A 26,052-nucleotide genomic window follows, 5' to 3' on the forward strand; every position below is an offset into this window, starting at 1 on the left:
CCAAGGCCTGGGGTGATGGGGGGCATGGGAGCCAGAAAGGACTGTAGAAATCTGGGTCTGTAGCAGTCACGGGGCTGCCCCTACACAGCTGCAGAGGGTCTATGCTCCCTTACCTGTCCCTGCCCCCAGCCTGTCCTTCCACTCAGAGAATTAACTGGCACAGTGGACAGAATAATGGTGCCCACTGCCTCTGACCGGCTGACCAGTGCCCTGAGGCTGGTCCCAGAGGTAGCCAGGTTCAGGAGGCCCTGAACCGGCCTCCGCATTCTTGGCTATCGTGGGCATGGCCCTGATGGATGATGCCAACCCCTGCTGCGCATGCAGGAAGAACCTGAAGTCGTACCCTGCCCTCAGTCTGTGACTCTCACAGGGGTTGAAAGGCTGTTAGGCAGAGGGCTGTGCCCCCATGCCCAGGGCAGGGCAGGAGGCTTTCTTACAGCGGGGCAGCCCAGCCAGGCAGTGTCCTCCCTTCATCCCCTCGTCTGAGGTCATGGGTATTGATATCTGCTTGTCAAAGCCACAGTCTTTGGTCCACATATTTTCCTGTGGCAGGGCCTAGCCCTCCTTGGGGCTGTTTGTGGGGATGCTCAGAGATGCTCTTCTTACCCAGAGGAAAGTTTGAGGGAGTGCTGGGATTGGGGCCTGTCTCTCTGCAGTCCCTCTTCCACAGGAGGGTTCTGGGCCCTGTGCAGAGCTGGGTGGAAGGGAGCAGGAGGCCTGGTGTTCTCTTGAAGCTTGGAGCCCAGCCTGGGAGGTTCAGAAGGTGCGGAGGAGGAGGTACCCTGGCAGAGCAGGACGAGCCTGGGCCGGAAGGCTGCTCTTGCTTCTGCCCTCACCTACTCCGCCCTGCCCAGGGCCATCCATGTGAACCCTACCTTGGCTGCCTTGCCCATAGCGGGGTGTGTCCCCTTCCGTGTGTGCCCTTGCGGTCTCTGATTGGCTCATCTTGGCAGGTGGATGTGTCCCCAGCTGTGTCATATCAGGAGATGTCAAGCCAAGCCCACTCCTCCTGCACACGGTAGCCGCCTGAGTCTTGGGGCCCCTGGGCTAAGCCATATGTGACTGATGGTTGGGCAGAGGAGTGTGGAGTGCAGACCACCGCTGGCCCAGAGACAACAGAGGAGTGTGTGGTGTAGTCATGGTCTCTGTGACACCTTGTTGTGACTTGCCTTGGGCCAGGCCTCCATGGGAGCAGCCCACTGTGACAAGGAAGACTACTTTGGCCGCCACAGGCCATATTTTCCAACATATAGGGAGGGGCGGCCTGAGCAAGACGAGTGACCTCCTCGTGTGATGCCTCATGTGATGCCCTCCAGGTCCTCACTGCCACCTCCCCAAGCCCTAGGTCCAGTGGCTCACTGGAGGATGGCTGGCCTGGCTGCCCAGAGAGGTGAGGGGGCACCAAGGGGTCACCACAGGGCCAGAGGAACTCCAGTCCAGAGCCAGGCATACACCCACTGCCGGGTGGGGCAGCCTGACGCTGAGCCCTGTTGGACTGCTGAGCTGGCCCAGCCTGGAGGACCCTTGTCCCTGAGGGACCTTCGGGCCCACATTTCCTCATTAAGCAGGATGTGCAGAGAGGAAGGGAAAACTGTCTCTGTCCAGGAGTATAAATGTTCCTGACAGTTCCTTTCAGCGACTTCTGGGCCAGGCCAGGGGAAGTGCTGATTCTGCCCAAACAGGAGTGTCTCAGTCACATGCTGACTCTGGGTGAACGGTCTGGATTCTGATCTCAGCCCCTCATTAGAGGCTTGGTTGTTGCCTCCCTGGACCCTGGAGCTTCTGCCCCTCGGTAGCTAGCGTTGCCCCTTGCCCCAATCCCTCCATGTCCTGCTGTCTCCATGTCCTGCCCCACTGCCACCTCCTTGGCCAGGGCCACCCTTGCCTCCACAGGATCTGTGGGTTCCATGGGCCTGATGGCAAAGCTGCTGGGCGTCCTGGTCCTAGATCTTCCCTACCTGCAGCTTCTGCTTCCCTGCCTCCTGCTCCTAACAGCAGTCAGAAGGTGGCCCAGCTTCTCTGACTCCTTTCTCCTCATGGCTCTGCTTGTTAATGCTGCTATCCCCAGAGGGCCTGTGGCTGCTCCTGGGGAAAGTGTGGCTAGGCAGCCATCATGCCTCCTCCCGTGGTTCCCACCATGAGACCGTGCCACCATCATCCATCAGAGGTGCAAGCTGGGAGCCTGGGGTCATCCTCACCTCCCTCTCTCTCACCTCAGCATCCACTCCATGAACCAAGCCCTGCTGGCTCTGCCTTCCCACTGGCACTAGACCCTGGCCTCTTCTTTTCATCCCTGCAGCCACGGCCCTACTCCAAGCCCTTGTCCTTCCTCACCCAGACAATGATCAGAACTTTCTCCCGGCTCTGCCTGCCTTGGGTCTTGCAAGAGGCTGGTAGGGAAGGGCTGGTGCTTGGTGTGTCCCCCTCCCCTGCCCTTCCCAGCTGAGGCTCTTAACCAGGCCATGGGCCATCTTTGGTCCCATCTCAGTGAATGGCCACTTGGCATTTAGAGCAATTTTGTGTTTCCCTGTGTGTTCTTGGTAAGAGGCTCCTGATTTTTCAGCAGGTGGCCCAGACACATCCTGCCTTGGGAGGGAGGTGGAGGGGTAGGTCTGCCTTGGCTGTCTCTCTCCATCTGGCTGTCTCTGTGCACAGCATGAGGCATGTCTGCATGCAGACTGGGGGCCTGAGGGAGGGCCAGCTCCCCCCCAGGCCTGTTAGACCTGCTGTGGCTCCACCTGTGGGTGGAGCCACCTGTCTGGGCTGCCAGGGTGGGAATTACCCCAACTCTCTGAGCTGTAAAAACCTTTTTACCTTCTTTCTCAAGAGGGAGTCCAGAGCATACAATGGAGGAGGCAATAAGACTAGATCCCTTTTCTCTTTGAAATTTTCTCTGAAAAATTAACCATAGTGCTATAAAATGTGAGTCATTTCATGATTAACAGTTGTTGATTCCAAATTTTTTACCTATTTATCTTTTTGAAAGATAATAGTACCCTCTGGCTTAATTTTTAATTGGCTTTCGGTTCAAAATAGAGTTTGTGAAGAAATTAGTGGAGTTGGAGTTGTTACTGTAACACTGCCCGTTTCTTATCTTATTATAATTGCCAAAATACAAGCCGTGGCCTTGAGAAGTCAGGCCTCCCTGGGCAAAGGGCCTGGCACCTGTGATGTGTGGGACGGGCTGGGCCTATTTGGGGTGGGGGCTGCCTCTGCTCTAGACCTGCCTCAGTCTGCCTGTGGGGTAGTGATCTCAGGGAGACCTGTTTCCTCCCTTGTGAAATGGTGGCCATAGTTCTCCCTCTTAGGTTTCTGTGAGAACCAGGTGAGATGCCATACTTCAGATACTTGTGCGAGGTCCAACACACAGTCAGCCCTTGAGCCAGGAGATTGGAACCAGAGTGTCCTAAAAGAGGGTCTCTGTACAGGAAAGAAAGAGTCCCCACCAGCCCCTACTACCTGGGTATGAATTGACCCCGTGGCCAGTGCAAGATCCTCGTCTCATGAGGGATGGCCACAGGGAATGGACACATTTGGTGCTGGAGCATGAGGAGAGCACAGCCCAAACATAAAGGCAAATGTTGGGGATATCAGGGAGGATTCCTCTTATCGGAGGCAGAGGTCCCCAAAAGGGGAGCCTATGCATGTCTGGGGACAGGGAAGAGCAGGGCAAGAGTCAGGAGAGGAACAGCAGCACCAGCAATGGCCATGCCTGTGGTCCAGTGTGCAAGTCTTGGGCTCTTTTATTTTTAATCTCTGGGCATCCTTTTCTCAGGAGTTCTCATCCACTGCCCCTGGTCTGGCAGTGGGCCTGGGGGTATGTTGGGCTAGGCAGCCAGTCCGGTGTCGCTGTAACCAGACGGACACCTAGGCCAGCTCCACATGCAGAGAGACTGTGTTCTGCAGGGTCATTCAGGCTGTGTCAGACAGTGCAGGGAGGATGCCCAGCTTCCAGTGCAGCCTCGCTGGGCTCTCTTGGCCCATGAGGTGCAGCAGCCAGTGATTCCGGAAGGTAGCGGGTCTCACCTGCCTGTGGGGTACCCTACCAACTCTCTCAGATAATTCACTTCCCCTGCCTCGCCCCGAACCCACCTAGCTCCATCTGAAGGTATGCACATCTACGCCTCCCACCATTATTAGGTGGCGATAGCCCTTGGGGGATTCCTACCTTCCTGCCCCCAGAAAGGAACTGGGCAGAGGGAGGCAAGGCAGAAATGATCATCAGAGCCTCCCATGTCCATCCCCAGGTCCCAGATCGTCCCCTGCCCACTTGCCAAAGGGGATAGGAAAAGGGGCAAGTGAGCAGCAGCTCCCCAAGGGCTGGGGCTGCATGAGGGAGCGTATGAGAGAGAACGTGCAAGTGAATGATTGAATGAGGGGGGTAAACACTAAAGGGGGAGAGGGAATGCATGAACAGGGAATGAAGGAGCGGGGTGGGGGTGGGGGCATGAAGTGAGGGGCAGAGATGAGAGCAACGTGAATAAAGGAGTCAGGGCCTCAGTTTGCAGCTGCATTCCAGCCCCCGGGCACAGCCTGCCTCCCATCCCATCCCCATCCCCATCCTTGGCCAGGTCTCCCCTGGCTGCACCTCTAGTGGCCCCAATGCCCTGTACCCTTCTCCCACCACCCCCAGAGGGCTGGGGAAGGGCCTCCAGCAGCCAGGTCAGCTGTTTATTTTTAGCTCTTACCTCACATGCCTCCTCCTGCCTGCCCTCCCTCCCTCCCTCCTTCCCTCACTGCCTGCTATAGCAGAGCCAGGAGCAAGAGGGCCAGCTGGGCAGCCCCTTCTGCAGCCTGGCTGCCTCTGTGAGAAAGCGTGGGAAGGAACGAAACCCCAGGGAGCATGTGACCACAGTTGACATGCTCTGCTGAGGGCTGGGCCTCTGGGCTCAGGTAAGCAGGCCACTGCAGGGGCTGCCTCTGAGCTCTTGGCATTAGGTCTGTCGCCTCCATCCAGGCCACCCTTCCAAGGTGCCCTTGCTTCATTTGGACTGTCACTTCTGGGGTGGGGTCTGCAGGCCAGAGGTGCAGGTCGGAGGTTTGCCAAGCCAGCAAGGTGAGCCAAAGCAGATGACAGAACCTTCAGAGGCCTAACCTGGCTGGCTGTGTGCATGGACCCAAGGTGGAGTCAGGGCAGTGTTGCCTTGGGCCAGCCCCCTGTCTAGGCCCACATCCTAACCCCATCATGCTGATCCTGGGGCTAGGGAAGGGGCTGTTCGCTCATTTCCAGAACTCTCTCTGGGCCTTTGCTAACACCCCTCCCACTTCTCTAGGATCATTTTGCCACCTTACAGTCCTCTCTGACATGGAGGGAGTTCCACTGTGACCTCAGGTGATGCTGGGGGAACGTGGATGGGATTCCTGGCTGAACCCATCCAGCACTCTCCCTAGGCACCAAGTGAGCCCAAGGCCCAGCAAGTGGCCAGCACCCATTGCTTCATAGGAGTTTGTATGGGGGATACACAGAGCATCAGATAAGGTCCAGGGGAGTCAGCAGTGGTGCTAGAGCCAGGCCCTACAAGGAACAGGGTAAGTACCCGCAGGACCTCTGAAGGGTCCCCCTCCATAGCTGAGCCCCTCTACTCAGGACCTGTGTGTGGAATTGGGCCTCCAGGCAGAGTTGGAGCTCCAATCTCAGGGAAGCGGTCTCAAGGCCCTGAGTAACAAGCTTGTGGAGCAGACCTATCCCTCAATCAACACCAGGGCCCTGCCACCCGCCTGACCTGGCCTCTGCTGGGGCCCAGGGCAGAGATGTGGTGTGTAGCTTTGTGGGCAGGAAATCAGGGCAGAATCATTGATACGGCACTTGCCATGGTGGCCTATGGATGCCAGGCTGAGGACAGGCATCCTGGAGGTACCATGCTTCCAAGGCTCTGCCAGGTGGGCTAGGGTCTGACTTGGGCCCAGGGGCAGTGTGTGAGGTAAGGGTGCTGAGGATGCTGGCCCACTTTGGGCTGGTGAGGGCCAAGGGCCACCTCTTTGCCCTGTCCCTGGCTCTTTGACCTTGTGGTTCTGTGTCCTCTGGTTCCCCTGATGCCCCATCCTAGTGGTCAAGCTGCTGGTGGGAGCCTGAGTGTCTTGGCACCCCGATGTGCAACAGTAGGACAGTAGGGGTGCCGAGGCTCTGCATCCCTGGGACAAGAGCAGGCACAGGTGTGTGCTGTTACTCTCATTCCCCGCCCAACCCTCCCTCGTGGGCCAGGACAGGGCCTCAAGTCTTGCCAAGGAGGAGCCCTGACTCTGGAGGAGGCTCCTGGGAGACATGCTCCTGCCAGCTTCTGATCTGCTACAGAAATCACCCGCTCAGGGCTTGGGATGCTCGACCCTCTCCCTGTGCAGACAGTGGGACCTGGGGGGTTAGACTTGGTTTCTGGTGTTCTGGGAACTTCACCATTGATGCCCATGTCATACTCAGAATGACCTCTTTGGGGCTCTGGGTTCCAAGAAGGCTGCATGCCAGCCTGTGTGTCCGTCTTAGTCATGGCTATGTCTCCAGTCCCCAGCACTTAGACTGACACAGAGAGGGTAATCCTGAAACTGGTGGACTGATGGTTGAGGATTTGATCCTAGCCCAACTCTGGAGGAAGCAGGGCCCCTGGCCCAAGGTCTGGCACACACAGTTCCCATCGGAAGAACAGCCCAGAGGCCGGGGGAGCAGGAGGAGGCTTTCGCCTGGCGTCTTTGCTGGCCTAAGACAAGGTGACTTGGGCTGGGGGGTGTGAACAGAGGGGACTGCTCAGCTCCATCCCCCACCCCCAAGCAGGGCTTCCCCCAGACAGCCTCCCTTGGCCCCACGAGCCTGCACCCTCCCAGCACAGCCCTTATTTGGGGGTGGAGAAGGATGGTATCTGAGGCCTGAGAGCTAGGAGGCTGGGGCGGGGCAGTGCCTCTGGGAGGTGCTCCTTGCCTGATGCTGTTCCTGGTCTGCGGGGGCTCTCACCTGGGGGACTCTGCACCCCTCCCAGAAGCTGTTCTCACCCTGGGGGTGAGTCCCCAGCGCCCCCTCTTCTCCAGATACTGTGCTACTTTTGTAGCCTCCCCTCTCATACAGGTTCTCCTCCTTTTCAGGCCAAGTGAAAAGCTCTCTATGGGGTAAGGAAGCAACCCTTCCTTTGGGTTTGTCTTTTTAACTCTACATATGCATCTAAAGGATGGGGCGTCTGTCATTTGGGGGCAACAAACGTATCAGTCTTTTTCTCCTCGTGCCTTTAGTGTCATGCTTTGGGAGATTTTCTCCTCCTTAAGGTTTCAGAAATAGTCACAGGAATAATCTTTGAGTACTTCAGTGTCTTTGTGATTTTCATCAAACCCCTCCTCTCTCGTTTCCTTACAGAAAACCGAGTGGCTCTGTCTGAACTGCCAAACTAAGCGGCTGCTGGAGGGCAGCCTGGGAGAGCCGACCCCACTGACCCTGCCCACCTCACAGCAGCCCCCTGTAGGGGCCCCTCACCATGCAGCTGGAACAGCTCCTCCGAAGCAGAAAGGGCCACCAGGGCTGGGCCAGCCATCAGGCCCCCCGCCTGCCAAGGCCAGTCCCCTGCCCACCAAGGCCAGTCCCCTTCCTACCAAGGCCAGTCCCCAAGCCAAGCCCCTCAGGGCTTCTGAACCCATCAGGACCCCGAGCAGTGTCCAGGAAAAGAAGACAGGAATCCCAGCTAAAGCTGAGCCGGTGCCGAAGCCACCTCCAGAGACTACCCTGCCCCCTGGGACTCCTAAAGCAAAGGCTGGGGTGCGGAGGACTGAACCTGCCACCCCCGTCAAGGCGGGGGTTCCAGAAGCCCCGAAGGGTGGGGAGGCGGAGGTCAGTCTCATTTACTTCCCAGGGATCCTAGCTTTCAGGCAGGGCAATCTAGAGAAGGGCTTAGCTCCCTGCGGGACTGGGATGTAGACCTGGGACAGGCCCTTTGGGGCCACAGAGGACAGCAGGGATGCCTAGATGAGGCCCTAGAGGGCCTGGAGCCTGTGAGTTCTAGGCCGATCCTGTGTCTGACACCTTATTGGATGCTTTGCTGGGTTCTGCTGCCATTAGATTTAGTAAAATTTCTCTTTGAGAACCTAGGGCTGCTTGGGGTTTGACATGGAACCTGTAAGTTATTCAAGACCAGAGCAATGGAGTGGGTGGTGGGCCCTGATCCCCCGGGAGGTGGAGGTACCCTTCCCCAGGGCCCTGGGTTGACGGAGAGGGCTGGACTCCCCCCCACGAGCTGTCTGCCATGGGGAGTCAGCGTCTGCTTCTCACCCTGCTGCAGGAGCCGGTGGGCAAGCCTTACTCTCAGGACCTGTCTCGGAGCCCGCAGAGCCTCAGCGACACAGGCTATTCCTCCGATGGTGTCTCCAGCTCCCAGAGTGAGATCACAGGCATTGTGCAGCAGGAGGTGGAACAGCTGGACAGTGCAGGGGCGACAGGGCCACGCCCGCCCAGCCCCTCTGAGCTCCACAAGGTGGGGAGCAGCATGAGGCCTTCGCTGGAGGCCCAGGGCCCGGCCCCCAGTGGTGAGCGGAGCAAGCCACCCTACGGCAGTGGTGAGGAGCAGAAGCGGCGGCCCCACTCCTTGTCCATCATGCCTGAGGCCTTCAACTCGGATGAGGAGCTGGAGGATATCCTGGAGGAAGAAGACTCTTTGGAGTGGGGGCGCCGGAGGGAGCAGCAGGACACGGCTGAGTCCTCAGACGACTTCGGCAGCCAGCTGAGGCACGACTACGTGGAGGACAGCAGTGAGGGTGGCCTGTCCCCTCTTCCGCCCCAGCCCCCATCCCGGGCAGCAGAACTGACTGATGAGGAGTTCATGAGGCGGCAGATCCTGGAGATGAGTGCCGAAGAAGACAACCTGGAGGAGGATGACGCTGCCCCCACCGGGCACGGCCCGGTCAAACATGGCTCCCAGAAGGGCAGCCCCCGGCCCAGGCCCGAGCCCAGCCAAGAGCCGGGAGCGCTGCCCAAGAGGCGCCTGCCCCACAACGCCACCACGGGCTATGAGGAGCTGCTTTCCGAGGGAGGCCCAGCAGAGGCCGCAGACGGCACTGGGGCTCTGCAGGGCGGGCTCCGCCGCTTCAAGACCATCGAGCTCAATAGCACGGGCAGCTACGGCCATGAGCTGGACCTGGGCCAAGGCCCCGACCCCAGCCTGGACCGGGAGCCCGAGCTGGAGATGGAGAGCCTGACGGGCTCGCCTGAGGACCGCTCCCGCGGGGAGCACTCCTCCACACTGCCGGCCTCCACGCCCAGCTACACCTCGGGCACCTCGCCCACCTCCCTGTCCTCGCTGGAGGAGGACAGCGACAGCAGCCCCAGCCGCCGGCAGCGGCTGGAAGAAGCCAAGCAGCAGCGCAAGGCCCGGCACCGCTCGCATGGGCCCCTGCTGCCCACCATCGAGGACTCCTCAGAGGAGGAGGAGCTGCGGGAAGAGGAGGAGCTGCTGCGCGAGCAGGAGAAGATGCGGGAGGTGGAGCAGCAGCGCATCCGCAGCACGGCCCGCAAGACCCGGCGTGACAAGGAGGAGCTGCGGGCCCAGCGGCGGCGTGAGCGCTCCAAGACCCCCCCCAGCAACCTGTCACCCATTGAGGATGCCTCCCCCACGGAGGAGCTGAGGCAGGCGGCCGAGATGGAGGAGCTACATCGTTCCTCCTGCTCCGAATACTCGCCCTCACCCTCCCTTGACTCAGAGGCTGAAGCCCTGGATGGTGGCCCCCCTCGGCTCTACAAGTCAGGCAGTGAGTACAACCTGCCCACCTTCATGTCCCTCTACTCTCCAACCGAGACACCCTTGGGCAGCACCACCACTCCCAGTTCCGGCCGGCCTCTCAAGAGCGCTGAGGAGGCCTACGAGGAGATGATGCGGAAGGCCGAGCTGCTCCAGCGGCAACAAGGCCAGGCAGCAGGGAGCCGTGGGCCCCATGGTGGCCCCTCTCAGCCCATAGGCCCCCGGGGCCAGGGTTCCTTTGAATACCAGGACACCCCAGACCATGACTATGGTGGGGCTGCTCAGCCGGCCTCGGAGGGCACGCCAGCCAGCCTGGGAGCAGCCGTGTACCAGGAGATCCTTCAGACGTCACAAAGCATTGCCCGCATGCATCAGGCCTCCTCACAGGACCTGGCCTTTGCTGAGGACAAGAAGAAGGAGAAGCAGTTTCTGAATGCCGAGAGTGCGTACATGGACCCAATGAAACAAAATGGCGGCCCGCTTACCCCTGGTACCAGTCCCACCCAGCTCGCCGCCCCTGTGTCCTTCTCCACCTCCGCCTCCTCTGACAGCAGTGGGGGCCGAGTCATTCCCGACGTCCGTGTTACTCAGCATTTTGCAAAGGAGCCTCAGGACCCCCTCAAGCTGCACAGCTCTCCTGCCTTCCCCAGCTCTGCCTCCAAGGAAGTAGGCATAACCTTTACCCAGGGCCCTGGGACTCCAGCCTCCACAGCTGCGGCTCCAGCCTCCACAGCTGCGGCTCCTTGTCCGGCTGGCCTGCCACGAGGGTACGTGACTCCGACTTCCCCAGCAGGCTCTGAGCGCAGCCCTTTGCCCTCTTCCACTGGCCACAGCTATGGACAGAGCCCAACCACTGCAAACTACGGGTCTCAAACTGAGGAGCTACCCCAGCCCCACCGTGGCCCTGCTGTCAGTGGACGGGCTGCCAGAGAGAAACCCCTGAGTGTGAGTGATGGCGAGAGTGGCACCCCGCAGACCTCCCGGGGATATTCCTACTTTGCAGGCTCCAGCCCCCCTCTCTCTCCATCTTCTCCCTCAGAGAGTCCCACATTCTCCCCTGGCAAGCTGGGCCCAAGGGCCACAGCAGAGTTCTCTACACAGACGCCAAGCCTGACCCCTGCCTCGGACATGCCACGGAGCCCTGGTGCCCCCACCCCGACACCCACAGTGGCTCAGGGCACACAGACGCCACACCGACCCAGCACGCCTCGCCTGGTATGGCAGCAGTCCTCTCAGGATGCCCCCTTTATGGTCATCACACTGGCGTCAGATGCCTCCAGCCAGACCAAGATGGTCCATGCCAGTGCCTCCACCTCCCCAGTGTGCTCACCCATTGACACCCAGCCCACCACCCACAGCTACAGCCAGACAACACCTCAGCTGCCCCCAGAGCCACCTGGGCCACCTGGCTTCCCGCGGGCAGCCAGTGCTGGTGCAGATGGGCCCCTGGCACTATATGGCTGGGGCGCCCTCCCTGCTGAGAACATCTCCCTGTGCCGGATCTCCTCTGTCCCTGGAACGTCTAGGGTCGAGCCCGGCCCCAGGCCCCCTGGCAGTGCCGTGGTAGACCTTCGCACAGCCGTCAAGCCCACGCCCATCATCCTCACTGACCAGGGCATGGACCTGACCTCTCTTGCTGTGGAAGCGAGGAAGTACGGCCTTGCTCTGGATCCAATCCCAGGACGGCAGTCTACCGCTGTACAGCCTTTGGTTATCAATCTCAATGCCCAGGAGCAGACCCATGCCTTCCTCAGCACCGCCACCACCGTGAGCATCACCATGGCCTCATCTGTGCTCATGGCTCAGCAGAAGCAGCCTGTGGTCTATGGAGACCCCTTCCAGAGCCGGCTGGACTTTGGCCAGGGTGCGGGTAGCCCCGTGTGCCTGGCCCAGGTCAAGCAGGTAGAGCAGGCCGTCCAGACAGCCCCGTACCGTGGTGGGCCCCGAGGAAGACCCAGGGAGGCCAAGTTTGCCAGGTATAACCTGCCCAACCAGGTGGCACCTCTGGCCAGAAGGGATGTTTTGATCACTCAGGTGGGCACTGCCCAGAGTGTTGGCCTCAAGTCAGGCCCAGTGCCAGAGCCTGGTTCCGAACCCCATCGGGCCACCCCTGCAGAGCTGCGGTCACACGCCTTGCCAGGTGCCAGGAAGCCACATACAGTGGTGGTGCAGATGGGAGAAGGCACAGCAGGCACTGTGACCACACTGCTCCCAGAGGAGCCGGCAGGTGCCCTGGACCTCACTGGGATGAGGCCCGAGAGCCAGCTGGCGTGCTGTGATATGGTCTACAAGTTCCCCTTTGGCAGTAGCTGCACAGGTACCTTTCACCCCGCCCCCAGCGCACCTGAGAAGAGTGTGGCAGATGTTGCCCCACCCAGCCAAAGCAGCGGCCCCTTCTACAGTCCCCGGGACCCTGAGCCTCCCGAGGCCCCCACCTACCGGGCACAGGTGGTCGGGGGGCCTGGGCCCCATGAGGAGCAGAGGCCCTACCCACAGGGCCTCCCTGGCAGGCTGTACTCCTCCATGTCTGACACCAATTTGGCTGAGGCTGGCCTCAACTACCACACCCACAGGATTGGTCACCTCTTCCAGGGCCCTGGACGAGACTCGGCCATGGACCTCAGCTCACTGAAGCACTCCTACAGCCTGGGCTTTGCAGATGGACGCTACCTTGGGCAGGGCTTGCAGTATGGTTCATTCACGGACCTACGTCATCCCACAGACCTTTTGACTCACCCGCTTCCCATGCGGCGCTACAGCTCAGTGTCAAACATCTACTCAGACCATAGGTATGGCCCACGGGGAGATGCAGCTGGCTTCCAGGAGGCCAGCCTGGCCCAGTACAGTGCCACCACGGCCCGTGAGATCAGCCGTATGTGTGCTGCCCTCAACTCCATGGACCAGTACGGAGGGCGGCGTGGCAGTGGTGGTGGTGGCCCCGACCTCATGCAGTATCAGCCCCAGCCGGGGCTCAGTGCCCCGCAAGGTCTGGCTCCCCTCAGACCTGGCCTCCTTGGGAACCCCACCTTCCCGGAGGGCCACCCGAGTCCTGGGAACCTGGCCCAGTACAGGCCTACAGCAGCCCAGGGAACAGCAATCAGACAGCTGCTGCCATCCACAGCCACTGTGCGTGCAGCCGACGGCATGATCTACTCGACTATCAACACTCCAATCGCTGCAACACTGCCCATCACCACCCAGCCTGCCTCAGCACTGCGGCCCATGGTGCGTGGTGGCATGTACAGGCCTTATGCATCTGGAGGAGTCACAGCCGTGCCACTCGCCAGCCTGACACGCATGCCCATGATTGCCCCCAGGGTACCTCTTGGGCCCACAGGGCTGTACCGATATCCTGTACCAAGTAGATTCCCCACTGCTTCCAGCGTTCCACCTGCTGAGGGTCCTGTCTACCTGGGGAAGCCTGCCACTGCCAAGGCGCCAGGGGCTGGGGGCCTACCAAGGCCAGAGCTGCCAGCAGGGGCTGCTCGGGAAGAGCCTCTTTCCACAGCCACCCCTGCTGCTGTCGAGGCTGTAGCAGCCCCAGCCCCAGCCCCAGCCCCAGCCCCAGCGGCTGGCCAGAAGCCACCGGTAGATGCTGCTCCTGGGGGCGGCAGTGGGGCCCTCAGCCGGCCAGGGCTCGAGAAGGAGGAAGCATCACAGGAGGAGAGGCAGCGGAAGCAGCAGGAGCAGCTGCTACAGCTGGAGCGAGAGCGGGTGGAGTTAGAAAAGCTGCGGCAGCTGCGGCTGCAGGAGGAGCTGGAGCGGGAGCGTGTGGAGCTGCAGAGGCACCGCGAGGAAGAGCAGCTGCTGGTGCAGCGGGAGTTGCAGGAGCTGCAGACCATCAAGCACCACGTGTTGCAGCAGCAGCAGGAGGAACGGCAGGCTCAGTTCGCCCTGCAGCGGGAGCAGCTAGCACAGCAGCGTCTGCAGCTGGAGCAGATCCAGCAGCTGCAGCAGCAGCTGCAGCAGCAGCTGGAGGAACAGAAGCAGCGGCAGAAGGCTCCCTTCCCTGTGGCCTGTGAGGCACCCGGTCGAGGGCCTCCCCCAGCTGCCACAGAGCTGGCTCAGAATGGCCAGTACTGGCCACCCCTGACCCACGCGGCCTTCATTGCCGTGCCTGGGCCTGAGGGGCCTGGGCAGCCTCGTGAGCCCGTGCTGCACCGGGGTCTCCCCAGCTCCGCCTCGGACATGTCACTGCAGACTGAGGAGCAGTGGGAGGCAGGCCGCAGTGGCATCAAGAAGCGGCACTCCATGCCACGCCTGCGGGACGTGTGCGAGCCAGAGTCAGGGCCTGAGCCCTGTGTGGTCAGGAGGATTGCAGACAGCAGCGTGCAGACGGATGATGAGGATGGAGAGGGCCGCTACCTCCTGACCCGGCGGCGCCGGGCACGGCGGAGTGCTGACTGCAGCGTGCAGACGGACGACGAGGACAGCGCCGAGTGGGAGCAGCCAGTGCGCCGCCGCAGGTCCCGTCTTTCCCGCCACTCAGACTCTGGCTCCGACAGCAAGCACGATGCTACTGCCTCATCATCCACTGCCGCCCCCGCCATGAGGGCCATGAGCAGCGTGGGCATCCAGACCATCAGCGACTGCTCCGTGCAGACAGAGCCTGACCAGCTGCCCAGAGTCTCTCCAGCCATCCACATCACAGCTGCCACCGACCCCAAGGTGGAGATCGTCAGGTACATATCGGCGCCAGAGAAGACTGGGCGTGGGGAGAGCCTGGCCTGCCAGACGGAGCCGGATGGGCAGGCCCAGGGTGTGGCCGGGCCGCAGCTTGTAGGGCCAACTGCCATCAGCCCCTACCTGCCTGGCATCCAGATCGTCACCCCAGGGCCCCTGGGCAGATTCGAAAAAAAGAAGCCAGATCCCTTGGAGATTGGATACCAGGCCCACCTGCCCCCGGAGTCCCTCTCACAGCTTGTGAGCCGCCAGCCTCCCAAGTCCCCCCAGGTCCTCTACTCACCAGTCTCACCCCTGTCCCCACACCGGCTCCTGGACACCTCCTTTGCTTCCAGTGAGAGGCTGAACAAGGCTCACGTGAGTCCCCAGAAGCACTTCACGGCTGACAGCGCTCTCCGCCAGCAGACGCTGCCGCGCCCCATGAAGACCCTGCAGCGGTCCCTGTCTGACCCTAAGCCCCTCAGCCCCACCGCCGAGGAGTCTGCCAAAGAGAGGTTCTCCCTCTACCAGCACCAGGGGGTACTGGGTAGCCAGGTATGGGCACAGGGGCTGGTCCAGGGTGGGACAGGGGTCTCTGCCTAGCCTGGGGGGCCCCACAGGGAGGGGCATCTCCTGGGGTGGGGGTGGAGTCACCTCCAGCTCCAGAGGCCCAGAGCTAGGAATCGAGGAATGGATGCATATCTCGATGCACATCCAGTGGAGCCCGCAGCCCAGCAAGGACATCCTGGGCAAAACACACTCACACTTGGGCCCCCACGGCTATCCAGACCCTGCTAGAAACTTCAGCCTCACCCTAGCACTGCCTCTTCACAGCCCGTATCTAGTCCAGTCCCTGCCACCTCCCCCTTCAGGCCTCCTCAGCTCTCCCCTCCAGCCTGGGCCCCTCCTACTCCAAATCTCTTCTTTGGATGTTTCCTGAGAAAACCATAGCACCGACCTGGCTGGGCTGCTCCCCACTCCCCAGCCCCGGCCTGGCTCCCTTGCCCCACAGGAAGCCAAAGCCCTTTGGACTACCATTCAAGGCCCATTCCAGTGGGCTGCAGCGTGCTCTCTGCCTCATCTCGTCCCATGCCCCTATCTGGCCCTTAGCAAATCTGTTTACACACCTGTCTGCTGCCCTAGATAGGGGCTCCTGGAGTCTAAACTCACCCTCATCTGTGGCTTTAGTTGCCAATGATGTCCCGGGACTGTGAGATGTGGCCTGCATGTTAGGAAGATGGGGGTTGCAAGGGACTGACACCAAGGACTTTGAGTGCCAGGCCAAGAGGGGGTTGGCATTTTCTCAAAGGCCCTTGGAGCTTCTGGGTGTTTCAGGCAGGTGAGACAGGACAAGATGGGTATCTTAGAAAGTTTCCTAGGCAGAATATGGGCAGATGGACTGAAGGAAGTGATTGCACAGTGGCCCTGGGGAGAGCGCCTAGGAGCCAGAGGCATTGGAAGGTATATTTACCCGTTTTCTGAGTGTGATGCAGAGAGGAGAGAGGTGAGGCCTCAGTGGGTGGGGTTGTGGAGGTGAGTCTGGGTTGTGGAGAGCCCTGGGGTATGCAGGCTAGAGGGGTGGGGGTGGGATCAGGATTCTGGGCTGGCAGGGAAGGCACGTCAGAGAGGCAGGTGGTCTTGGCTCCGTGCTAGGGTCGGCACAGAGGTCCCATGGGCTGGCCATGGGGGGGGCCACGCCACGATGGGCACTCATGGTGTGAGACCAAATGACAAAAGACAGACAACAGAGTGAGGGGTTCAAGGAGGGAAATTTATTCCATTCCATCAAAGGCCACCCTTCGTCCTGAGGTTTGGGAACACATTATCATTTCCTTTATGACATATGGTGAAAGTAGGTGGGAGGCTTTTATGTAGTTTCTTGGCAAGGTAAAAGGTAAGAAGCCCGATGTCAGTCCCCAGTGTGTTTAGGGGATTTGGGTGGTCCATAAAACCCAGAGGCCTGGGAGGTAGAGACAATGGAAGGACCCAGGACAAAGCTTCTGGCAATGTGGACCTTGAGGCAATGTGGAGCCTCGGGCAGGTGAGGAGGACCCCATGGAGAACATGTAAGGGAGCCCTGACTGGGAAGCCAGGTAGCCAGAGATAGGGCTGGAGAGGCCCTAGAGGAGTCTGGCAGCCTCAGAGAGCGGTGGGCTGACAGGGATGTGGAGGAGCTGGGGCCAGACCGAGGGCACAGTTTGACAGAGGGTGGTACAGGGCCGCGGGAGGAGGAGAGTGGACAGGTGGCCGAACTGCATTTCACTTTAGAGACGAGGAGGGCAGGAGGCAGAAAAGACTCGGAGCCTGCAGCACCTGACATCCAGTCAGCATGCGCCCCCTGCCATGATCCTCTGGGAACCTGGTGGGCCCAGGACCCACTCCACTTCTGTCCATGGCCCTCCACTGCCCTTGGCCCCTGCCAGCTGCTAGGACCCAAACCCAGAGCCGTCAGACCTGTAGTCTCCTCACCTCAGTACCCTCAGTGGGAGGTGGAGGGTGGCAAGCCTGTTGGAGACGTGCTGTGTGCCAGGCCAGTATTAGACACCAGCACAGAGGGGCATCTGCTGCTTCCTCCCGTCCCACTGTCCCGAGGTCTGGGGAGGAGAAGGCCTGTAAGATGATCACAGGCCCTCCCTCCAAGGCCAGTGGGTGGGCAGGGCAGGCCTCAAGGCTGCCTGATGAATCAGGGCACTGACAGTGTGGAGCCCAGCCCCTACCCCAGCCCAGGCCAGGGCTCTTCTACCCTGTGCCCTGCCAGGCCACCCACACCTTGGGTCTCAGTGCTGCCCGCCCTTCCCTCTGTCTCAGGTGTCGGCGCTGCCACCCAACGGCCTGGTCCGCAAGGTGAAGCGGACACTGCCTAGCCCCCCTCCAGAGGAGGCTCACCTGCCCCTGGCTGGCCAGGCTCCCCCACAGCTGTATGCGGCCAGCCTGCTGCAGCGTGGGCTGGTGGGGCCCACCGCTGTCCCTGCCACCAAGGCCAGCCTGCTCCGGGAGCTGGACCGGGACCTGCGGCTGGTGGAGCACGAGTCCACCAAGCTGCGCAAGAAGCAGGCAGAGCTGGACGAGGAGGAGAAGGAGATCGATGCCAAGCTCAAGTACCTGGAGCTGGGCATCACCCAGCGCAAAGAGTCTTTGGCCAGAGACCGGGGTGGCCGTGACTACCCGCCCTTGCGTGGTCTCAGTGAGCATCGCGACTACCTGTCAGACAGTGAGCTCAACCAGCTGCGGCTCCAGGGCTGTGCCTCTCCGGCTGGCCAGTATGCAGACTTCCCTGTCACTGCCGCTGCTCCTCCCACTCCCTCCGGCCCCACTGCTTTCCAGCAACCCCGGTTCCCACCTCCGGCGCCACAGTACGCTGCAGGCAGTGGTGGGCCAACACAGAATGGATTCCCAGCCCACCAGGCACCCACTTACCCTGGCCCCAGCACGTACCCAGCACCTGCCTTTCCTCCCGGCGCCAGTTACCCTGCTGAGCCTGGCCTGCCAAGCCAGCAGGCTTTCTGTCCCACAGGCCATTATACAGCCCAAACACCCATGCCAACCACACAGAGCACCCTTTACCCAGTCCCGACTGACAGCCGTACCCCCCACCAGAAGCCACGCCAGACATCACTAGCCGACTTGGAGCAGAAGGTGCCCACCAACTATGAGGTGATCGCCAGCCCTGTCGTGACCATGTCTTCAGCCTCGTCTGAAACCAGCTATAGTGGCCCAGCAGTAAGCAGCAGCTATGAACAAGGAAAGGCCCCTGAGCTGCCGCGGGCCAGTGACCGTAGTGGTGTGAGCCTGAGCCCAGCCCCCACCTACCCCTCTGAGTCACACTACACCAGCCTGGAGCAGAATGTCCCTCGGAACTATGTGATGATTGACGACATCAGTGAGCTGACCAAGGAGAGTGCTTCCACTGCCCCTGACAGCCAGAGGCTGGAGCCCCTGGGGCCGAGCAGCAGTGGGCGTCCAGGGAAAGAGCCAGGAGAACCAGGTGTCCTTGAGGGGCCCACACTGCCCTGCTGCTATACCAGAGGGGAGGAAGAATCCGAGGAGGACTCCTACGACCCCTGTGGGAAGAGCGGCCATCACAGGAGCGTGGAGAGCAATGGCCGACTAGCCAGCACCCACTATTACAGTGACAGTGACTACAGACACGGGGCTCGAGCAGAGAAGTATAGCCCAGGCCCCTTGGGGCCCAAGCATCCCTCCAAGAGCCTGGCCCCGGCTGCCGTCTCCTCAAAGCGCAGCAAGCACCGGAAGCAGGGCATGGAGCAAAAGATCTCCAAGTTCTCACCTATCGAAGAGGCCAAGGATGTAGAGTCAGACCTGGCCTCCTACCCCTCCCCTGCAGTCAGCAGCAGCCTGGCCTCTCGGGGCAGGAAGTTCCAGGACGAAATCACCTATGGGCTCAAGAAGAATGTGTATGAGCAGCAGAGGTACTACGGGGTGTCCAGCCGGGACCCAGTGGAGGAGGATGACCGCATGTACAGTGGGAGCAGCCGGTCCCGGGTGGCATCTGCATACAGCGGGGAGAAGCTCTCCAGCCATGACTTCAGTGGCCGGGCCAAGGGATATGAGCGGGAACGGGAGGCTGTGGAGCGACCTCAAAAAGCGGGCCCCAAGCCCTCATCTCTGAGCATGGCCCATGGCCGGACCCGGCCCCCCATGCAGAGCCAGGCCTCTGAAGAGGAGAGCCCCGTCAGCCCTTTGGGGCGGCCCCGCCCTGCTGGGGGCACCCTCCCCCCGGGGGACACCTGCCCACAGTTCTGCTCCAGCCACTCCATGCCTGACGTCCAGGAGCACGTCAAGGATGGACCACGGGCCCACGCGTATAAGTGTGAGGAGGGCTACATCCTGGATGATTCCCACTGCGTAGTTTCCGACAGCGAAGGTAATGGCAGCTGGGGGTGATTTCTGCAGATGCTCAGCACCTGGGGGGCCTGCCCGTCCATGGGGCCCTGAGCCCTGAGATGTCTCAGTGGGGCTGGCCTGGCGCCTCACCCAGTGGGCCCTGCTGCAGGCTGCCCTTCCTGCCTGCTGCACCCGCGCCCTGGCCCGGTTGTGGGAGGGGGCTGGGGCCTGGCATTACGCTTGTGGCTGTGGCGCCCACCCTCTGTTTTCCTTGCATGGCTTCAGCTGGGCCTCCCACTGCGGCCAGCCCGGGGGTTGATGGTGTTCTGTTTTTGGTCCCTGAAGCGTATCACCTGGGCCAGGAGGAGACAGACTGGTTTGATAAGCCCCGGGATGCCCGCTCTGACCGGTTCAGGCACCACGGGGGCCACGCAGTCTCCTCCTCCTCCCAGAAGCGAGGCCCTGCCAGGCACGGCTACCACGACTACGATGAGCCCCTCGAGGAGGGCCTGTGGCCACACGATGAGGGTGGCCTGGGCCGCCATGCTTCAGCCAAGGAACACCGACACCATGGTGACCACGGGCGGCACTCAGGCCGCCACACTGGTGAGGAGCCGGGCCGGCGTGCTGCCAAACCACACGTTCGAGACCTGAGTCGCCATGAGGCCCGGCCTCACCCTCAGCCCAGCCCTGCCCCAACCGTGCAGAAGAAGGGTCAGCCTGGGTACCCCAGCTCCGGTGAATATTCACAGCCATCCCGTGTTCCATCAGCGTACCATCATGCCTCTGAGAGCAAGAAGGGCTCCCGGCAGGCCCACTCAGGGCCCGCTGCACTGCAGCCAAAGCCAGAACCCCAGCTGCAGCCGCAAGGTCGGCAGGCAGCTCCAGGTACACAGCAGTCACAGCCGCCTCCATCCAGGCAGACGCCCTCAGCAACAGCATCGCGCCAGCCGCAGACACAGCAGCAGCAGCAGCAGCAGCAGCAGCAGCAGCAGCAGCAGCAGGGTCTCGGGCTACAGCTTCTGCAGCAGGCCCCTTCGCAGGCCCGCCTGCAGCAGCAGGGCCAGCCAGCTGCCCGGGGTCCGGCCCCCGCTGCCAGCCAGCCAGCAGGGAAGCCTCAGCCAGGGCCCTCGACAGCCACAGGCCCCCAGCCATCAGGACCAGTAAGTAGGGCTCCAGTACGTGGATCCTCCCCAGGGTGGATGCTGGGACTGCAGCTTGGACAGCCCCTTGGTTCCAGGCTGGGCAGAGTTGACGGGCGGTAGCTCAGCTATGGGTTCTGTGTTGCAGCCGCGGGCAGAGCAGGCGAATGGCTCTAAAGGGACTGCCAAAGCACCCCAGCAGGGGAGACTTCCTCAGGCCCAGCCACCACCAGGACCTGGACCTGCAGGTGAGCCTGCCTTTGGACGCCCTTGGCTATGACCAAGAGTACCTGGGCTGCCCTCTCCCTGTGCTGACTGGCACCCTGAGCTCCCCTGCACTGCGTGCCTTCACTGCTCCCTGAGAAGGTGCCCAGTGCACTGAAGGCCTCCCCAGCAGAAACGAGCCTGGGGTTAGAATGAGCCAATGGGATCACCAGCACTGGGGCCTTAGGGCCCAGGCAGCTCTGGGCAGGGAACCTCGAAGGTGCTGGTGATCACAGGGCCAGGACCATGGATTCTTACTGTCTCCTTCCTTCCCCTTCCCTTCTCTCCTCTGCCTTCTCATCTTCCTCTGCCTATTCCTCCCTTTCTCCCTCTTTATCTTCCTCAACCTCCTTTTTTCTGCTTCCTCCCACCTCTTTTCTTCCCACTCTTACCTTCCTCTCTTTATTTCTCTATCCTCCTCCTCACCCTCCACCTCACAGGGTACCTGTGGTCAGATTTCCTCTCAGCTGCTCTCCCACTCAGACCCTGAAGAGCCAGGCCAAGCACAGCTTATGATGGTGGTTTCTTTACCCCTAGGCATGAAGGCTGGAGCCAAGCCTGGAGGGACCCCAGGGGCTCCTGCCGGCCAGCCAGGTGCCGACGGGGAGAGTGTGCTCTCCAAGATCCTCCCTGGTGGGGCAGCAGAGCAGGCCGGCAAGCTGACAGAAGGTACGCACTGCCTACAGCCAGGTCCAGGGTGGACGGCTGCTCCAGGGCCCTACTCTGGCAGAGGTCGGGTCTGGGGAATGGTTCTGGGCTCAGTCACCCAGGCACAGGCCAGCCCGAGGGCCCACCTGCTGCGGTCTAGTGGTTCTCTGGGTAGTCCCTGCCCCTTAGGCTGAGCTTGGCTTCACTGTGCCAAATGGCCTTGACTAGGAGGGAGCCTAGCCCGACTTCCTGACACCTCTCCTTTTTCTGTCACAGCTGTGTCTGCTTTTGGCAAAAAATTCTCCTCCTTCTGGTGACCATACCCTGCAGGGTGAGTATGAGCTGCCTGTACCCACCCTCCCCTGGGAAAGGCCTGAGGCGCTCGAGTCGGGGCTCTTAAGTCCTGCGGGGTCTTCTGGGAGGAATGTGGTCTTCAGTAGTGGGTGATGTGGCCAGAGCTGCAGTGTCCTTCCCCTATGAGAGTGGGAGGAGGAAGAGGAAGAGGGACCCTGTGCGCAGAGGTCCCAACATGGGGCCAACACAGTAGAGGTCCCCAGCAAAGGGAAGCCAAGGCCAATATCCCTTTGTCCTTTTCTACAACCCCTTAGCCCCCAACAGGGCTCCTAAAGCTATGAGTTGACATTAGGTTGTAGGTGGGTCCCCCTGGGATACAGCTCCTCCCAGCCCTCCTCTGTAAATGCTCCACAGGGTCTTGAGGAAATGAAGGGAGATGATATCATTGCTGTGGAAAAATCTCTGGAGTCAGAGGCCTGGGCGCAGCTCTGGACTCCGCGTATAACAGTGAGTATCAGGACTAGGGTTGGGTGGGGCAGAGGAGGGAGTGAAGGGCCAAGGCCTGGCTGACCAGACTGACCCAGTTCCTGTAAGTGTGAACTAGGAGGGACCTGGTGGGCTTCCTTCAGCTAGGATGGGCCCAGCTGCTACCTGGGAGGCAGAGACAACTGAGCTGGCTGAGGTGACTCAGGTAGTAACCTTGGGAAAGGGCCCGACAGAGCCAACCGTGCCCCACAACTTGGGGTCTGTACACTGGGCACTGATTCCAAAGCCCCGTCCCTGAGGCCTAGTGCTGATACCTTTGCTCCAGACATTCACATGAGGCTGGAGTCCTCAAACCCTGCAGAGCTTAGCAGCCCTTGGTGTGACGTCAAGATACAATTGGCTTCACAGGCTGAGTTCAAGACCTGCAAGGTGGAAAAGCAGAATGAATGGAGAGGCAGACAGGAAAGGGATGGAGCGGAAAGGGAGGTCACCCAGACATGAGTCTCAGCTCCAGACCAGGTCAGCCCAGGGAGAGAGTGGAAGGGCCTCAGGATGGGAGCCCTGGCTCTCTCTGGGCTGCAATGGCCAAAGCAGGATCCGAAGCCTCTGCCTAGAGCCTCCTCTGGACCTGGCCTTGCCTCTGGGCGGGAAGGAGGAAGCGGTACATCATGCAGGATGGCTGGGAGGGTAGGCTGGCTGTTGGTGCCGCTCTGCGCACAGCCAGGGACCACCTCCTCCCATTCCATAGCCTTGGGGTCCTCTTCCTACCCCGCCTTTGCGAATTCTACTGTTAAGAGTATGGAGGTGTGGGTGCTTCTCATGGTGAGCAGGCGTGTGTTTGGCAGGGCCAGGCACTCAACAAGCAAATCACGAGGGAGCGCTGGGGCCAGCAAGGGCCTTTGCCCAGGCCTGGCCTGCTTGTGGGAGGGAGCTGGGTGTAGTGCCAAAAGGGCCACCTATCTCTGGAGGACTAGCGGGGAAACTGGAAAGGTCCAGTTTCCCATCCATTTATTCATTTATTCAATAAATGTTTGTCAGGCCCTAGGTAGGTGCTGGGCCCTGTTCTGAGTTCTGGGGATCCAGCAGGGAACAAGACCAAGTCCCTGCCCTCTGAAGCTGACAGCCCGTTAAGAGGGGCAGAGAATAAATAAGTTTTTAAAAAATGAGATTAAAAGATAATTTCTGAAGGTTATTAAGTGTTCTGAAGCCAGGGAAGCAGGATTATGGCACAGAGGGGGCCACTCTAGAGAAAGTGGTCAGTGATAGGTAAGGCTCAAGGGAGGAGAAGAGGCTGTTGTGGGATGTGCCCAGTGAGGGAACAGCACCCGCAGAGGCTCTGATGAGACAGATAGGCCTCAGGGACAGACAAAAGGCCAGCACAGCTAGAGCCACAGAGGAGGGGAGAGATGGTCGGGGTGACGTCGGAGGGGGCAGGAGCCAGCTGGGGTGGGCTTTGTAGGTGAAAGTAAAGAGCCCAGAATTTATTCTAATTAGAGTAGCCACAGTGCAGCACCTCAGTGTTCTTCCTGCCTTCACCCCATGACAGCGGGCTCCCTGACACTTTCCCACCCAGCTGGATGTTTCCTCTGAGTTGCCCTGAAACAGATATGAAATCAGAAGTTGTGCTGAAGGGAGGGGAAAGAGGGGCAGCCCATGGACCAGGTCTATGGCAGGACCCACCTTGGGTGTAGGGCCGGGGCACTGTCACTAGGGAGGGAAAGGAACCACTGGCATGGTTCCTTTTGTTCTGTGTCCTGTCACACAATGTGCGTGGGCTACTGAGACCACTAACTTTGTAATTAAAAGAATCACCCTCAAGCTCTGGCATTTGGCTGATTGGGCCAAGCGGTCAGTGCTTCTGTGAGTGTCTATCTCCTGGTGTCTTTTGTGGAAATTTCAGAAGTGGGCTGGGAGAGGCTCGTTGTTTTAAACAAAATCCCATCTCCCTCACTCTTAAGAAACAAAAAGCAACTTGTGTTAAAGAAATGGCCCTTCCTGGCCAACCTGATTCTTTCTTCCTGATCTTCTCTTTATGACCTCAAACCTGCCCAAGCACCCCTCTCCCCCAGCCTCAGTGGGGTGGGATCCCGTGGGTGAGGAGGAGCCAGGCCGTCAGCATGTGGCAGACAGCTGGAAGGAGTGTGGGCGGGAAGCAGCTGTCCACAGTTCTTGACAAAATTCTTTTGTCTTTCCTGTTTCCTTCCCCCCTCCCTCCTTTTCTCCTCCAAGCATCTACAATCTGGCAAACCTTGGCCCAAAGACTCACACCAGGTGGGACGTGGCAGGCGGGCCTCAGTTGAGGACGGGATGTTTTCTAACAGCAGCTGCCGGGGTGAAACATCTGTTGGTCAAGTGGGACCATTGGCCCAGGGGGACCTGTGATTGTCTTTCCAGAGACCCTGCTCTCCTCAGGGCACCACCTTCAAGGCGTAGCCATCGTTGGGAGGGAGGAACCCTCTCTGCAGGCCCTGCCACACGGCAGTCTTGCTGCTCTTTCCACAGCCGCCTTCTGCGGCTTGGCCAGCCAGGCTACCAATGCGTTATACACAGAGTTTGGGCGCGCGCAGCCTGTTTTTGACGGACGCTGCCCTCCCTCCACAATGCCAGAAGTTTTTCCACAGCCTTGGAGAGGGGCTTTGACTGAGGGCTGGGGGCCCCGGGCTCTGTTTCCTTCACATTCCAGCTGGCCCAGATCCCTCTGTGGCCACAGGGCCCTGCCCCCTTCACCCTGCCCCCTGGGTGACACCGGAGCAGACTTCCATGTGGCTAGCGTGGGATTGGGAGAACTTTACAAACATTAGGACCTAACACTGTCTCATCGCTGAAATAAGAGGCCATAGCACCGAAAAGCAGCGTGGGCGCTGGCTGAGGCTTCTCCCAGCCCGTGGGTGGCCGCGTGCTAGCACGCCCGCCACTATCTTCAAAGCCATCACCCCCAGTCATCGTGAGCATCCCAGCGGCACCACCATTGTCTCGACCAGCCGGCTCCTCGTTCGTACACCTGGGGATTTCTTTTGATTTCAAGAACAGCCTTAATCATTTCAGTTTGATTTAAGTGTATACCTCATAAACATTGTTCTTTTATTTCTCCCCCCACCCTTTCTCTCTTCGCTCTCTCGGCTCACCTCCTTGCCTCTCCCCTCCACCACCACCTTGTGACTGATGGTTTGGTTCCCTCTCTGCTCTGCCCCTGCTCAGCACAGGGAGAATATTGACTTAGAAGCAATAGTGGGCAGCAGGCCACCAAGAGCACAACCCCAGGGCGGGGTCTAGGGAGGCCCCTCAGCCCGCCTCTGTTTACCGTGCAACTCCAGTCCTTCTTAAGCCATCACCAGTGGACATGGTCAGAGCAGAGGGGCCAGGGCTTCTGCCAGCCAAGGGAAGGGCCCAGGGCCCCGCGCTGGGGAGTGTGGCGCCGTCCATCCACCTGGTGGACTGGGCGGTGTTCCTCCCGGAGGCCCTTCCCTTAGGGGCCTCCCTTCACCTTGGGCACAGCCACAAGTCTCATCTCTAACGTTCTATGCAATGAAATATAAACCCTCAAAGACAACTGTTAATATTTATTAAATTCCGTGTTATGTATAAGGAGTTAATTGCAAACCTGCAATTGAGAAACTGGATAGATATGCTCATATCAAACCCCTCGCTCCCTTCCCCCTCCCCCGCTCCCACCGTGTGTGTGAAATTCTCAGTCTGTGGCATGTTCGACCTGTGGCAGGACTCGCTGCTGCCAGGCGAGTCACCGCCTGTCCCGCAGTGGAGCATGCACAGCTCGCAGCCTCTTTGCACGATTTCATCCATTTTCAATGCTCGACCCTCTTGCTTGGAGTTCTTTTTGTCTCAGAACCTCTCCTTCAGGAGTGCTTCTAGCTAACTTCTGCACGAGCTAGTGAGGACCCGCCGGAATTGCTGCCCAAGCATGCCAGGCTGTGGGCCCGGCAGTACAAGGCCCCACACCCCCTGCAGGTTTCTCTGACCAAGATGTCTCTGAGGAGACACGTGGTGGGAGC

At 60.3% G+C, this 26,052-nt stretch overlaps 1 protein-coding gene across 1 annotated transcript in view; it reads left to right on the top strand.

The window, feature by feature from the left end:
• The window catches only part of BSN (bassoon presynaptic cytomatrix protein), an 87,946-nt gene extending 63,589 nt beyond the window's left edge, over window positions 1-24,357 (top strand). Inside the window, exons 5-13 of the mRNA XM_061196820.1 lie at window positions 7,334-7,801; window positions 8,250-14,918; window positions 17,172-19,248; window positions 19,554-20,371; window positions 20,499-20,598; window positions 21,152-21,283; window positions 21,539-21,593; window positions 21,971-22,063; window positions 24,272-24,357. Coding sequence (XP_061052803.1) covers window positions 7,334-7,801; window positions 8,250-14,918; window positions 17,172-19,248; window positions 19,554-20,371; window positions 20,499-20,598; window positions 21,152-21,283; window positions 21,539-21,579 — 10,305 coding nt within the window. The 3' untranslated portion in view covers window positions 21,580-21,593; window positions 21,971-22,063; window positions 24,272-24,357. The remainder of the gene's footprint in view (window positions 1-7,333; window positions 7,802-8,249; window positions 14,919-17,171; window positions 19,249-19,553; window positions 20,372-20,498; window positions 20,599-21,151; window positions 21,284-21,538; window positions 21,594-21,970; window positions 22,064-24,271) is intronic.
• Window positions 24,358-26,052: the final 1,695 nt, after the last annotated feature.

This window comes from Eubalaena glacialis, chromosome 7 (assembly GCF_028564815.1).
Source record: "Eubalaena glacialis isolate mEubGla1 chromosome 7, mEubGla1.1.hap2.+ XY, whole genome shotgun sequence".
Classification (NCBI taxonomy): Eukaryota; Metazoa; Chordata; class Mammalia; order Artiodactyla; family Balaenidae; genus Eubalaena; species Eubalaena glacialis.